This window comes from Maylandia zebra, linkage group LG15, assembly GCF_041146795.1.
Source record: "Maylandia zebra isolate NMK-2024a linkage group LG15, Mzebra_GT3a, whole genome shotgun sequence".
NCBI lineage: Eukaryota > Metazoa > Chordata > Actinopteri > Cichliformes > Cichlidae > Maylandia > Maylandia zebra.
In genome coordinates this window covers 2,164,053-2,180,254 of record NC_135181.1, presented here as the reverse complement: position 1 = coordinate 2,180,254, position 16,202 = coordinate 2,164,053, and the positions used below count along the sequence as shown (strand labels likewise).

The following is a 16,202-nucleotide window of genomic DNA, read 5'->3' as shown; positions in this document are numbered from 1 at the left end:
AGGGTAAAAAAAAACCATCATGTGGGAATAACTGAAAGTGGCTGTAGTTATCAGACTACAGAAAATGCAAATGATACTAAAGAAAGTCAATAAAGCCTCAGCGTTATACAGGTACTGTAAAGGACAGCAGCTGCCACGCGGTGACTTTGCACATGTTTGACTACAGGGATTAGCAAAACAGTACAGCTAATTACCTTAAACTTTTTAATAAACTTTTTAAAGCATATGCATCGTCAGTGTGCACATAACTCTTCATACGTCATGTGCCTGAGTGTGTCAGGGGAGAGTAAACAGCAAATCAGCCAATTAAATAGTGTCTGTGAACACCGAGGCTGTGAGATTCAGCTGGTGCTACCTAAACATATGCAGAGTGAACGCTGGATGTTCACAAGCAGCACCTTAGAAAGAGCGAAATCTCTGCAGCTCCCTCCAGTTGACTGCAAGGACGTTAATGCTTCTCTTAATGCCGTACATACATCAAAGTCTACTTTCTGTTTGTGTTCTTTGTACATCAACCAATAAATTGACTTTTTGTCTTTCTGCAAACACGGGACTCTACTCACTCTCTTGTCTATTTACGTGGCTCACAAGATTAATAATCAGCCACTCTACGCAGTAATGTGCGGTTAAACCTTGGAAGCACACGACATGTGATGTTCATTAAAGTTAATTTAATAAACAAAAGTGACACTTCATTAAATGAATATATTACAGCAGAGTGCAGTCAGTAACCAGCAGAAAGTCAAAGTAATGCTAATAATTACAGATTTAACAGTAAGATGTTTAATAATTAGAGGTTTGTGCTGCTGTTTAAAGTCAACTAATGGTCAAAGAGTCATATGGAGTTACATATACATATACACAGATCAGGTATAATATGATAACCACCTGCCTCATACTGAGTTTGTCCCATGGACTCCATTAGACCGCTGATTGTGCTCTGGTATAGTCCAGAGCATAATCAGCATAATGAGTGGTGATGTGGGGCCTCCATGGATGGGACTTGTTTTTCAGGCACATCCCACAGATGCTTGATTGCATTGAGGTCTGGGGAATTTGGAGGCCAAATCAACACCTCAAACTCGTTGTTGTGCTCCTCAAACCATTCCTGAACCACTTTTGCTTTGTAGAAGTGCGATTTCTGCTGCTGAAAGAGACCTCAGCCACGAGGGAATACTGTTTCCATGAAAGGGTGTACATGGTCAGCAACAATGTTTTGGTAGGTGGTACACGTCAAAGTAAGACCCAAGGTTTCACAGCAGAACATTTCCAAAAGCATCACACCTGCTGGTTTTCTTCCCATAGTTCATCCTTGTGCCAGGTGTTCTCCAGGTATGCACATGCACCTGGAGAACAAACAAACACATGATGTACAACAAACCGTGATTCCTCAGAGCAGACTAATTACTTCCATTGCTCCATGGTCCACTCTGATGATCAGGTAGCCATTGTTGGTGCTTTCAGCAGTGGACTGGAGTCAGGATGGGCACTCTGACTGGTCTCAGGCTCTGCAGCCACACACACAAGAAACTGCGCTGCTCGGTGTATTCTAGCACAGTTTTGGTATCAGAACTAGTGTTAACTTTGTGAACAATTTAAACTACAGTAGCTCAAGTGTTGGATCGGACCACACAAGCCAGCTTTCATTCTCTATGTGCATCAGTGAGCCTTGACCCTCCATGCTTTAGAGACTTATTTGCCTTACTGATTATTGCTTTTAGAAATTAATGTGAACAAAATACCTTGCACAACAACAAAAACAATAAAACTGAACATGTTTATGCTAGAAAGATTACCATAAAGAAAGTATGTTTGTAAAAACCACAATTCGTTTCCCTATAATTATAATACACTTGGAGGTATTCATAACACTTTCTGGTGGTAAGTGTTGTCAGGAGGTCCAGCAGGTCAGCTACTAAATCAGAAGGTTGGTGGTTCAATCCCTGGCTACTTCAGGCAAGGTACTAACCCCACTTTGCTCTCTGATGGGGTGTGAGTGTGTTTGAATGTTAGATAAAAAGCACTTACATAGAGAAGAACTGCTTGTGTGAACTGGTGAGTCAAGTGGTGCAAAACATTTTGAGTAGTCAGGTAGAGTAGAAAAGCACTATATTTACAATTCCACATACTTCACTTCTTCCACATTTGTCATGTTACAGCATTATTTCAAAATGAATTCAATTAATTTTTCACCTCAATACTCTACACAAAATACACAAATAAAAATTAAAAATAAAATACAAAAATATAACATGTACAGTATTCACAGCCATGACAGTCAAAATTGCATGGAGTTTGCCAAAAGTCACCTGAAGGACTCTCAGACCATTAGAAACAAAATCTCTGCTCTGATGAAACAAAGATTGGCATCGTTGGCCTGAATGCCAGGCCTCATGTCTGGAAGAAACCAGGCACCACTCATCACCTGGCCAGTACCATCCCTACAGTAAAGCATGGTGGTGGCATGTATCATGCTGTGGGGATGTTTTTGTGCAGCAGGAACTGGGAGACGAGTCAGGGTTGAGAAAAAGATGAATGCATCAATGTACGGAGATGTCCTTGATCATAACTTACTCCAGAGCACTCTGGAACTCAGATGGAGCAAAGGTTCATCTTCTAAAGGGCAATGACCCAAAGCACACAGCCAAGATAACAAAGCAGTGACTTTGCTACCACCCTGTGAATGTTCTTGAGTGGTCCAGCAAAATCCCAGACTTAAAACTGATTCAAGATCTCTGGAGAGATCTGAAAAGGGCTGCACAGCTCCCATCCAGCCTGATGGAGCTTGACTTGTTCTGCAAAGAAAAATGGAAGAAACTGCCCCAAAACTTTTAGCGTCATACTCAAAAATGGACTGTAATTGCTGCAAAACATTCTTCAACAAAGTATTGAGCAAATGACACGTGGGACTTGTTTTTTAAAGTGGTTTTGAACAAAATGTGGAAGAAGTGAAGCACTGTGAATTCTTACCAGATCCACTGTATGTAATACCACTTAAATTAGATGATGTGTTTGGCAAAGATGTTCAAAATTTGGACTGGGGTCTGCAAACATCTCTATCCCTAAAATGAATTGTGAACAAAAAATATCTGTGTCCTTATTAAAATGTACTAAATTGGTGACTTACTTTCTCTACTTATCAACTGCTAAGTATTCACTTTAAGTATTTCCATGCTAATCAATAAAAGAAGGACCAGTTGTTTTTTGTTTTATTCCACAGTAACTACATAATAATGTTTAATATCACGTTCACGGCTTTGGTCGATAACCTTACACAGAACGTTAAATAAAACATAGAGGTTTTTGCCAACTCACTTCTCCATGCAGTGAAACTCTTCCGGCTGACACATTTTTGTCCTGGAGTGTTGCCGTACTGTGACGTCACTCGATAGCGACGAGCAACAATGGTAAGTGAGCAAGCAATTTTCTCTACGGCTCTTAAAATTAAAATATTGAAACCTATTATTTGCTACTTAAACTTTATTCTTCTCATTTTAAACTCCAGTATACGCGCTGCCACGTTCTTTCAGACTATTTTATGTATAACATGTGGAGTAAAAATGGAATTAAACATAAACATCAGTCTGCTAGCGAAAGGAAAGGCTAGCGACATTTGCTTTTTTCCTCGGGTGCCGTTGTCGAAGCTCTCAGCCATCTAAGCCATTCATATTTTCGATCGATGATTTCATCTATTTTTCTAATGTTAGTAATGTTTTAAAAAGCACAACGGGTTCTCTGTTAAAGTTTGTTTTTCCCGTGGTGTAAAATAAAGGGCTAGCACTTTCCAGTTGCCTGTGAGGCGCTAAATATATCGCTGAGCTAACTGGTGATTTTGGCTTACAGATATAATCGTCTGTAAGAGACAAAGTGAACTCGTTCTTTAATTTCTACTGTGTTAACACAAGTGTGTTTTTCTTCTAGGGACAAAGCCAGAGTGGAGGCCACGGTCCAGGAGGAGGCAAGAAGGATGACAAGGTGAGAATGCCAGCTGATTGTTTTGGTAGCAAAGGTTTATCTTTACAGTGACGTCTGAACAAGTACCTCGTACCTTCTTGTCACTATTTTTTATTTCCAATACTGTGCAAAGGTTTTCATGCCACATTTTACTTCTAATGAGCCAGACTTGTTTTTTTAATGTGGCATGGTAATGAACCCAACACAACCAACACAGTAAAAGCATTTGTGGATAGAATATTACGCAATGGAACACCATCAGTCAAGGATTGGCCTCCACAGAGCCTGGACTTAAAATATTATTTAAACTCTGTGGGATAATCTTGAAAGAACAGAAAAAATATGTGCATTTTTCTCCATGACTGTACAACAGACGAGTGCCAAATGAAAGACATGAAACTGAATTCTTACCTCTAAAGTGAGGGGATCTGGTGGCTTCCTTACATAGTGGGTTGCATTTTGCTGGCGTCATGGTTTGAGGAAATGGATTGTATGTATTGGTATGTATTCAAAGGTCCTACATAATAGGCTGATAGGATGTGTTTATGTTGTTACATAAGTAGTTTGAGCTTTGAAACTGTATATAATGTTTCCCACTGTTAATTTGTTCTTTTTCTGCTAAATGAAGGATAAGAAAAAGAAGTATGAGCCTCCAATACCCACCAGAGTTGGCAAGAAAAAGAAGAAGACCAAGGGACCAGATGCTGCAAGCAAACTACCATTGGGTAAAGGAGTGAAAAGCTTTGCACTGGGAACAAAAATCTCTGCTGCCAGCTTGTTTTCCTGTAGATCAGAAAATTGACATTCATAATTACATTTTATTCCATGCTTTTATTCGATATTCTGTGTGAATTCATTGGATGCATCCCTGGACACTTTGTTTTTACTCAAGATATCATGGATAATTGGCAGTTTCTAAAGTTGAAATCTTTTCCTTTGTGTGACATAATATTTGTGGTTGTATCAACTGGGTTATATGCTGTGCATCTTTTTGACGTTCTGCTTGTTTGCTTTCAGTTACACCTCACACTCAGTGCCGCCTGAAGCTGCTGAAGCAGGAACGGATCAAAGACTACCTGCTTATGGAGGAAGAGTTTATCAGGAACCAGGAGCAGATGAAGCCCCTGGAAGAGAAACAGGAGGTCAGCATTTGCACCTCAAATACCACACTTCTTTCTGTGTTGCAGGTCTGGGTGAAATGAAGTTACCAAAAACAAAACAGTAGTGTTGGGGATCTTGTCAAAATTAATTATTAATTTAACTAATTTAATTAATTATGACCTCAGAATTCAAATTCATCATGCAGTACCACCTGAATAGCATCTGACTTCCAATGACTTCCTTTTTCAAAATGACAATGATCCCAAACACATTGCTGTGCAGTAAAAGCATATCTGGGTTAAAAACACACAGTGGAGCTTTAATTATGCTGAGGTCTGGCTTGTTTTTGTAACCCAGATACCTCAGCATAATTAAAGCAGCGTGGGATCATCTTGACAGTATTTGTACCTGACTTCATTTTGTGCTCCATGTCTGGATCAAATGAAGTTATTCCAGTGCTGTTTGTGTTTACAGGAGGAAAGGTCAAAGGTAGATGACCTGCGGGGGACCCCCATGTCTGTAGGCACTCTGGAAGAAATCATAGATGACAACCATGCCATTGTGTCCACCTCAGTGGGATCAGAGCACTACGTTAGTATCCTGTCCTTTGTGGATAAGGATCTTCTGGAGCCAGGCTGCTCTGTCCTGCTCAACCACAAGGTAATATTAATATTTTCTTATTTAGATTAGATTAGATTAGATTAGATTAGATTAGATAGAACTTTATTAATCCCTCGGGTGGGTTCCTCTGGGAAATTCGATTTCCAAAAAAGCACAGCACCGACAGAAGTTACAGAGTTACAGAATATTATATATATATATATATATATATATATATATATATATATATATATATATATATATATAAATACAGAGACAATATAAATAAAATATACGAAGGGGATAAATAGAATAAATAGGAATAAAAATACAAGTGAATTGCACATTTCAAGTATTGAGTCTATTGCACCGTTGACTATTTACAAAAGTATTGCACAAAAGGTATCGCACAGTGAGGTGAAGAGGCACTACAGCTTAGTTGTTCCCCCCTCCTTTGTCCTCCTGTTTAGAGGACCAGTGAAGACCAAAAAAAAAAGTGTTAATGAACTTCCCAGCAGTGTTTTTGACCCAACTCCACCACCTAACTTAATACTCATTGACCTTGGGTCAGTGAGTATTAATCAATTCCCCAAAACTGAATTTAGCTGACCTCAAAAATTCACACTAGTTGTCTTGTGTTTGTATATTATTGTAGGTTCATGCTGTGATTGGGGTACTGATGGATGACACTGACCCCTTGGTGACGGTGATGAAGGTGGAAAAAGCCCCACAAGAAACCTATGCTGACATCGGAGGACTGGACAATCAGATCCAGGAGATTAAGGTACACTATGACAAGAAGCCAGAAGCCAAACTGACGTCTTATAGTGAAGTGCTTCTTTTTAGAGATTAACTGCATTTTTAAACAAATTTCTAACAGGAGTCAGTGGAGCTGCCTCTTACACATCCAGAGTATTATGAAGAGATGGGCATTAAGCCTCCCAAAGGAGTCATCTTATATGGACCACCTGGCACAGGTAAGTCTCTGAACTGTGGGTTTAGGCTCTTAAAATTTTTTTCTCCTGCCAACAAACATTAGTGTCCACACTGATATTAGTCATGCTGTAGGGAAATAATAACCTATGAAATCATTTTAGTGGTTTTGTGTCATCTCTCCATTCATCCTACTTCTTAGAAGTTTTAAGATCCTTTTCAGATCTAACCTTTAAATATTAATACTTTTCTGTAATTTTCAAACTCCACTATAAGGCACTATAATATGATATTCAGTGTGAAAGAAAGAAAAACTCTGCCATCAGTTCTTTTTAATAAAGTGTCCAAAGATCAGTTTCTGCCTTTAAAAAGAAGTGATAGTCCTGTTTACTGTTGTTGTTGTGGTGGTGATTGGTTGTACAGTGAACTCCACCACAAGTGTTTATAATATTTTAATCGCTTAATGTCTGCTCAGAAATCACACGACACTGTTTGAATATCTCATTTTATGAGTTTACATAAAATCTGTTCTTGACTGAAGACGATGTCAGCAGCATGTCCCAGCACAATGACTGGGACATGCATTGTGCTTTGACTTAGCTGTAAATTTCACTGTCGTGTCTGGAGCTCGCTGGTGTTTTTTATGAGGCGCTGCATGTCATTGCCGTTTCACGTAGAAAGATGCTTTGGGCTGCTTTCCTGCCACGAGGGGTCGCCACAGCAGACAGCTCTGCATGTTTGATCTGGGAGAGTTATACGCCAGATGCTCCTCCTGACACCTCCCCAGTGGGGCTTTGTCTCTCCTGCTAGAATTGAACCAGAGATGTTGAAAAACACAAAGCTAGAGCAGGGCGATGTGACCAAAAATATTTATCACGATATACATTTGAAAATTTGCGATAACGATATAATTGACGATATAATTGACACTAGACAAAATACTTTACAACTCCGCAACTTTATTAGTGCAAAAAAAAAACCCATCAATGTATTTTCACTTAAACAAGCAGCTGTTTTTTATGTGCATTTAAGTTATATAAAAATGTAACAGTGCAAATTCCTCGCTGACAGTTTAACCAAAAAACATTTCCAGTGGAAACTGGCCGACATGTCCTCAGCATAACCATGTATAACATCCACAAAACTTAAAAAGAGGTTATACACACACAATACAGTAATATTATGTTGAAGCACAGTACGTATCACTCCGCGAGGCTCCGCCTACAATAGCCGTAATGCTCCGACAATCCATCAAGCGGTGCGGCTTCGTAGCTCAGCAAAGTCGTACTGAAACCTTTAACAGATTTTCGAGCGCCGTGCACATAAAATCGTTTCGAGGTCAGTAAACACAACCAGAGTTCATACATAAGGCGCACGGGATTATAAGGGGCTCTGTCGATTTTCAGAAAAATCAAAGGATTGATTTTAAGTGTGACGTATTTTCCAAAAACACGGTAATAACGACGGCCTGCTAGCATGCGCTACCAGAAATAGTGCTTTGTTGTGTATCTGACGGACGAAAGCTGAACCAGTTCCACACCAGTGAAGCTGCAGCATTTTTACAAACCAGTTCTGGTTCATCCGTTTCATTTAACGATCTGCTTTCACCGCCATGCTTTTTCCGACGTGTGCGCATGCGCGTTTTACCCATATTCTATCGCGATATTTCATTTTTCTATCATTGCCCAAAATTATACTGGTATTCCCGTGAACGGTATGATATAGCCCAGCCCTACACAAAGCTATGTATTTTGGTACACTTCATATGTTTGGCTATTTATTCTGTAATTTTCAAGGGCGTCCAAACAAACATAGCAACATAGTTTCACAATTTCACTCTAAAAATGGTTGTCTTGAGGGGATTTTGAGAAATATCTTAAACAGAAAAATAATAGTACGGCGACTGCAGAAAGTTGACTTTCTTTCAGTGAAGGTATTTTTGTGTGAAGGCCATCGTGTCTGTGAACTGTGCAGATGATTGAGTTCCTAATTTAGCTGCTCAGTGTTTAATATTTTATCTTCAGAGTTCATAAAATCCTTTTAACTTCTAATAAAACATTTCCAGTAATGTTAAATACATAATGCATGGAAAGCGATAAAGCTAAGTGAGTAATACAAGCGAGTTAGCTGTGATTATGTTATGGAAAGCTGTGTAACTCTTTCCCCTATAAAGATTCCATCTGATGATCTCCCGTCTACCCGTAATGATGGGTTCTGACGCCTCAGTATAAATCAATAAAAACTTTGTTTGAGGACAATTAGAATAGAAAATTTACAAAAAAAATTTTTTCAAGGGTAGCTGCGTCGGCAGAGATCACCGTCACTAACTTCTGATGCAAAGCCAGTCGTTGTGTTCTGTAAGCAGGCCTGAAATATGACACAAACTGCACAAAGCTTAAAGCATTACTTTTAGGAGGCTTCCATAGGGGTAAAGAGTTAAGCCTTCTTAGAAACTGTAGCTGGTGATCTTTCTGTCAGCAGCCACAGGAAATGACATTTGTGTAATGAGCTCTTTGCGACGCCATTTTTACTGGAAATGTCCGCAATTGAATGCAGGCTCATGGTCACAGACTAACTGTTCTTCATGTTGCATTGAAATGAAAGATTAAGGTTCAAGTGAAACAGAGTCCAGTCCTACGCTGGACTCTGTTTCACTTGGATTAAACTATACTCTTTTAGGGAGTTATATAGACGTGTGGCAGGTATGTTTTACGCTTTCCTCTGTTATGCATGTACCAGGTAAGACACTACTTGCCAAGGCTGTAGCCAATCAGACATCAGCCACCTTCCTGCGTGTGGTGGGCTCAGAGCTGATCCAGAAGTATCTGGGAGATGGGCCCAAGCTGGTGCGAGAACTCTTCAGGGTAGCAGAGGAGCACGCCCCTTCAATTGTCTTCATCGATGAGATTGACGCCATCGGCACAAAGAGGTAAAAAGAAGCTCTGAAAGCATCGGCACAGTGATGCTTTACCTGTGCTGCTGAGGAGCTGGAAGGGGACGCCAAGGTTTTGATTAGTATGTGTGATAAATGGCGGCGTTTTTTTTATATACTTTCACAGCACATTAACAGTGCAAGGTGATGTGCTGCTGCAGGGTTTTCGTCATCTCAAGTACAGGATGCTGAGTTTATCAGTTACACTGCACAGTCCTTTCTTACACGTTTTACACTTCATTTCGCCTCTCACCCTGCTGCAGGTTGTAATAGTTCAGGGTGTAGTCTTTGCAATAGGAAATGTGTTTCTGTGACCACAGGCAGCTTGCACAAAGTGGTGGCTGCACAGTGTAGTGCTGCTAGGAAAATATGGCACTACTTGACATTAAAAGCTGCTCAGTTCCCTGATTTGTTTGTAAAAACTTTAAAGGATAAAACAATTCTGAGCAGTGTGTGTCACTGTTCCCATCCTCTGCCCATGTGTCTATTGTAACTGTTTTCTTTTTCTTTGCTTGCTGCATGTGCTGCTCTTGTTGAGCGCTGAGATCACTGCAACAAACAGACTTTGTTGTATGAACCTCAGACTGCAGGTTACTAGGCTGCACTATGATTTCGACAGTCAGTGCACCTCCTCCTCCTTTTCTCCTCGATGAAGGTCTACATTTTGTCCAGCGCATTCTCCAGTTTTTATCTTGATTAATTCTCAGCCTTCACTTTAAGCTGAATAAAAGGTGCCACACAAATGAAGCCTGTTTGATGGAGGACCATAAGCAAGCCCATGACGGGAGACAATGTAGGGGATGCCTTTGATTTTCACGTGGTGTGTTCACTGCCTGTGTTGTGTAGGTACGACTCTAACTCCGGCGGTGAGAGGGAGATCCAGAGGACCATGCTGGAGCTGCTCAACCAGCTGGACGGCTTCGACTCGCGGGGAGACGTTAAAGTTATCATGGCCACCAACCGGATAGAAACGCTCGATCCAGCTCTCATCAGACCCGGTCAGTACCAGTGTGACTGTCACCGGCCTTCCATCTTTATTCACATCCACAGTACTGTAAACTAGACTGACATTCAGGACATGGCTGCATTTTGTTGAGTCACTGCAGCGCTGCTTTTGGAAGTGACTGTTCATATTTTGTTCTAATCAGCCACGAGCAGTAAAATGTTCTTCCTCAGTGTTTTTCCAGAAAAGACTCAGTGCTGTCTAAGCTTTAGCAAACACTGCTCCAAGTCCTGCTTACGAACAGTGTTGGGAGTGTCATGAGAAAAGTAGCTCCATAAATATCTTCCCTGCATTATTAATGTATGATTGATCACCTGAGTTTGATTAACAAGACGGTTTTTGAGTGAGACTCATTGATCTGCTGAAGACTAACAGACTCGTGGCAGAACAGAGTCACAGTCAGCTTGTGATGTTTTGTTTTCTGTCGTACTCCTCAGGGAGAATCGACCGTAAGATTGAGTTTCCCCTTCCCGATGAGAAGACCAAAAGAAGGATCTTCCAGATCCACACCAGCCGTATGACAGTAGCAGATGATGTCACCCTCGATGACCTCATCCTGGCAAAGGATGACCTGTCGGGAGCAGACATCAAGGTAAGAGAAGACTACAGGCTTTTTTCTCTCTCTTTGGCACTCACACCTTTTTCTTCAGAGTACAAAGAAGCACAAAAAACAATAACTGAAGACAGAAACTGACACATTCTAGCTCAGCACAAGTTTTTCCCTCCCAGTCCTCCAGCTGTGATGGTTTGACCAAGTGAATGCTGTGAGGCTGAACTCGAACTGTATTGAATTTTCTGCTCAATGCAAACTTCAGTTTGCTCATTTTTTCCCTTCCATGCAGACTCTGCCGAACAGGAAATCCATTTTTAATTCACAGGGAAAATAATTTTTCACATTAAAACTATTTTTTTAAACTTTAAAAATTAGTAAACAAATAAAACTACCATGAAATGACTTGTTCAGTGTTAAGAAATTACCCCACAAAGTTTGCTGTTCACTTCCAAAAGCTGAAACTGTGGCTGTACTTGTAGACCTGACAGTTTTAGCTACCAGTCTATTAACCACTTTACTGCTTTAGCATTAGCTAACACCAAGCTCAAATTGTCTGCCAAAGCATTTAGATGGTTTTTAAATGTTTCACCCCATTAAATTTTTTTGTGCATTTGTGTGAAAAATAGAAATCGATAAAGATGCTCAACCTGAAATCTGAATTGGCGTAGGGATCTCTGCTGGACTGTTTAAAACATGAGTGAAATACGAAGCATGTCCAGCCTCTTTGCATCCTAGCAGAGGAGCTGTGTCCTGCTTTCTTCATTTGCTCCGGCCTCGCTCTGATGCTGCAGCCATCTATTGATTGTGTGAGGGCTTGGCGGCGAGCCAGTTCACACTGTGGCTCAGCAAAACGGGGAATAAAATGAGCAGAAAAGGCTGCTTGAAGGAAAGCAAGCGGGGGTTGATTTTCTAAATGATTTTCACATCAACACTTAATTAACTTTATTAAGTTCCCCGTTAAAAAAAGACCTGGCCCAAAGTGTTCGGATCACTCACACAGCTTTGCTGCCCTCGTGTGGAGCGTGGCAGAATGACACATGGAGATTTCTTGGATGACATTTAAATGGAAATGTTTGGGAAGCAAACAATGAGTTTGAATATTAGGGATGTCCTTTCTTTCCTCAGACAAACATTAAACATTAAGGCTCTGTCTGACTCTGACTGACATGACTGTTCATGGTCAGTTTGACATCAAGTCAAGCCACAAACAACCGGCTGTTTATTTATTATAGCTCGTACCGCTTTGTCACATATTTGTATCGAATTCCTTCAAGTAAGCCGTTTTCACGTTCTATTTAGATGTTCGTAGGTTTTGCCTGAGATTATTCAATGAAGCATTTATCCAGGAAGATAAACTTAAGAATCTAAATAACAGCACAAATCAGAGCTGTTATCACAACCAGTCTACGTTATTTTTAGACTGTGTAACGTGCTTGTTTTTCCTCCAGTTTGACTCTTGTTGCTCTCCCTGTGTTTCCTCCTTTCATCCTCCAGGCCATCTGCACAGAAGCAGGCCTCATGGCTTTGCGAGAGCGCCGAATGAAAGTCACCAACGAAGACTTCAAAAAGTCCAAGGAGAACGTTCTGTACAAGAAGCAGGAGGGCACGCCAGAGGGGCTTTACCTCTAACCTTGAAACATTTTTGTTTTCTCTCATCCTCCCCACCCCATCACTATCTATCGCTGTGTGAAAGAGAGGAGGCAGCAGCTGAGTCGCCTCCTCAGAGAGTTTGATATATTTTGTGCATGTCATGTCTGGCTTATCCCGCTCTCCTTTAACCGTTACGTGTTAAAACAATAAATGACAAAATATAATATCTAATCACTGCGTGTTCTCATCACTTTTTCTTTCACTTTGCTGCAGCAGCATCTGCTTCCTTTTCACTTCCCTGTAGTCTTCATTGGTTGGCTACAACATTTTGAGATATTCACATGAATTATGAGACTTCTCCCGTTGACCCGAGTGTCATAAATAGTCCTGTTAATACACAAAGTCTTGTTTTGTGTGTTCCCCATACGCAGCACAGCACACTGGCTATTTAGAGATTCTCAGAATGTTTGGGATGAAACGCCCTGATTGTGATGTTTCACTCAGCCGTCACCTCCAGGAGCTGCATAATGTCACTGCACTAATGCCCAACTTTTTAAGTGTTTAGAGAATGCAGAGTGGGTTTTGGTACATGTTTATGTTTGTGCGCACAACCCCCTCCCCTATTTAAATCAGCCTCCAAGTTAAGTAAATCCAGCTAAGCTGCCCTTGCTGCAGTGTGACACACGGAGAGCGGCAGCATTGATTTAATTCCTCTTGATGTGGAGCCATGTGCAACTCGCTGCTCAGCAGAAAGTGGCCCCATGCAGCACGGGCATCAAACCACTCACCGGGCTCCAGTGAGGACCGAGCTGCTGCTGCTGTTCTGCAGCCCCCTCCTCGCAAGCTCTCTCGCCTTATTAAATCAGTCACGCATTTCAACTGCAGCTCATTCAGCAAATGGAAGAATTGAAGGGGGTAAAAAAAGAAAAACATTTAAATCAAGCGCAGCGCGTTTGGGTGCCGGCAGATGGGTGCCGTGTTTTATAATGAGACATTTGCCCTGTCAGCTCAAGGCTGGGGTTGGGTATTAACAGCCCCCGTGAGCGCGTGCACACACACGCACCAATATGAGCTGATGCAGCTGGGTGTCGACACACTTTGATAGTTTCCATTTAATGCGCTCTCCCAAAAAAACAACAAAACCCCTGAAGTTCCCGCGTATTAGAGAAAAAAAAGAACAAAGTGCTGTATCAGAAATGCCTTTAATTGTCTTTGTGTTGGTTGGAATATTTAAATACTTATTTGCCTTGCAAATCTTGTATCAATGTATTTGTATATTTTAAACAGCTCAAAGTCTTTCCTAATGGCTGACTAATCATTCTCTGATACTGTCTCAGGTCCCCCGCCCCCCTTAATTTTTTTAAGAACATAAAGGTTTAAGGTGAGAAAAGGGGATCGTAAGGCATACATACAAAACAGCAATATTATGTTTCATATGCCATTTGTGCTGGAAAATAACCAGCAGAGCTCATGCTTTCGCCTCTGTGATTCTGCAAAGAGCAAACAATTTAAAGAAAAGACACAAATGTGTGAGAGAGAGTCGGAGAGATGCAAAGCAATAGCAGGAAAAATGTATATCTGCTTATGTAATGGCCATTTCTCCCGTTAAACAGGGCGAAACACTGAACAAATTCAGTAAGAGGTCACGATTAGTTCCAGCAGATTAACAAATGAAACGGCTCAACTTGAGTTAGTTACTCGACCTGATGAGAGGGCTGCGAGGAGCCCGGCTGGAACACATAGACGCACTATGCCGGGCTAAAGCTTCCACTAAGATATCTAAGAAGATATTTAAAGGATGATCTGTCTTGGTGACCAGTTCCACTGCTACTCTGTAACTGTAGATATATTAATCATATCTAATTATAAATACAGTCATAATGACTGTTGCATCATATGTTTTTTTTTTTTTTGGGGGGGGGGGGGGGGGGTTGTATGGAGAAGAGTCGTAATGTTCAAAGTTCTGCTGTTAAAATAGCTTTGACTGTGATTTAAAACATTTTGGGGCCTTGTATCAGTTTAGTCTCAGGATACCAAAGGTCTTCTCTCTAAGATCAAGGTTGAGAAACAAAGCTGCGACTGATGAAACATTTCAGCAACCCACACGCTGTCATCTCACTGTTAGAAATGGTTTATGAAGGATTCATACCCTTCATACGAGGCATTTTTTGTCCTTATGAAGTGTGTGGCGTCCTCCTGTTACCCGCCTGGCTGCTGTAAACAAGCGTCCAAAATTTCTCCACTTTGTCCGCTGGGTGGTGCTTTGTTGTCGGGCACGCTTCACACTCTGTGGCGGGGGTCTTGGTGGTGTGTGTGCGGACTCTTGTGACAGCACTGCGATGCCGTCTGCTCTGCCAAATTCTGCACCGTCATTCCCACCTGCCCAAGTCACAGTGTTATACCCAGGAGTCAGCCACTGTTATTACTAAGAGTAATAACACAGGACGGCTCATTTTTAAACCCACTCCCCTTTTCTCGTCTGCGACCGAAAACAAGCAGCTAGCAACCCCGCCGTGCTTTACTGTTAATTTCGCGCAGGCCTTCCAAACCTTTGTGGCAGCCAATAGCAAATGTGCGCACTTCCTATATCGAACCTATTAAATGTTTACCCCTCGCCAATGAAAAGCCGTCGCTTCTCCTCTCGCCCCAGTCAAATTTATTATTATACAAAATAAATAATTGCTTAAACTCCTCAAACAGCGAAAGCGAGGCTCTGAAAGGCGCGTTGTTTTTAAGTTTTATGTATTTGTACTTATTCTGTTTCCATCAAGTGCCACTGCCTGGTGCAATGCAGGTCCCGTGTAGCCAATCGATGGTGCCGACACATGGAGTATAATATTGCAGGTCTGCAGCGGCCAATCAGAAGCGACCTCACACACCGGCACAGCAAATCTCCGGCGTCAACCGGGCTTCCTACACTGGCGGTATCCTTCCGCGACTGCAAACTAGTACCCATATTAGTAAAACATACCTGCCCCTAGAATAATAATAACAATGTAAATCCTGAGCTATAGCTGGTAGCGTCAAAATTTCTTGTAATTTTTACTTTACAACTCGTCATTTTATAAACCCAGTGAAGTTGCCAGACTTCAACTGTTCCGATCTCTTTTTAATTTAAAGACACAGTATGTTTTTTACCACCACATCGTGAGTTTTGGACATTGAATGCTAAACTTGTTACCAATAATAAAATAAACTTTTGGCTAACGCTAATTATCAAACTGTAGGAAAGGTTTTTACAGTGTTTCCAGATAAGTATTAATCACAGGAGTTCGGTCAAACAATTTACTAGTGCATGCTATCCTCTGAAATGTGGCCTCATCTTATTCTTGATAAAGATGAAGGTGTTAATGGTTTGCTTCACACTCCTTCTTTTCTACTTAAAGTTAATTATGGTCTTTATATGCATCTTAATGGCTCCATAAATAGTTGGGCTTAACTTTAATGTGCTGCTTTACTGCTGCTTCATTCAGTTATTGCCTAAAAGCTCCCAAGGGGAACTAACCATGTAAATCTATAAGCAATATTAGTCTGCA

At 41.1% G+C, this 16,202-nt stretch overlaps 1 protein-coding gene across 1 annotated transcript; it reads left to right on the top strand.

Moving 5' to 3' along the window:
- Positions 1–3,326: 3,326 nt before the first annotated feature.
- psmc1b (proteasome 26S subunit, ATPase 1b) lies at positions 3,327–12,897 on the top strand. Its single transcript, XM_004542248.4, has 11 exons — positions 3,327–3,407; positions 3,922–3,975; positions 4,583–4,679; positions 4,972–5,096; positions 5,530–5,715; positions 6,311–6,439; positions 6,536–6,632; positions 9,328–9,517; positions 10,367–10,518; positions 10,961–11,115; positions 12,571–12,897. Exons 1-11 carry the CDS (start codon positions 3,405–3,407, stop codon positions 12,703–12,705), a joined length of 1,323 nt encoding a protein of 440 aa, XP_004542305.1. The 5' UTR covers positions 3,327–3,404; the 3' UTR covers positions 12,706–12,897.
- Positions 12,898–16,202: the final 3,305 nt, after the last annotated feature.

Bases quoted from the DNA above. Each gene is read 5' to 3' on its own strand.
- psmc1b (XM_004542248.4), top strand. The intron at 5,716-6,310 runs GTAATATTAATA...ATATTATTGTAG, and splicing joins CTGTCCTGCTCAACCACAAG to GTTCATGCTGTGATTGGGGT. The intron at 10,519-10,960 runs GTCAGTACCAGT...CGTACTCCTCAG, and splicing joins TCCAGCTCTCATCAGACCCG to GGAGAATCGACCGTAAGATT.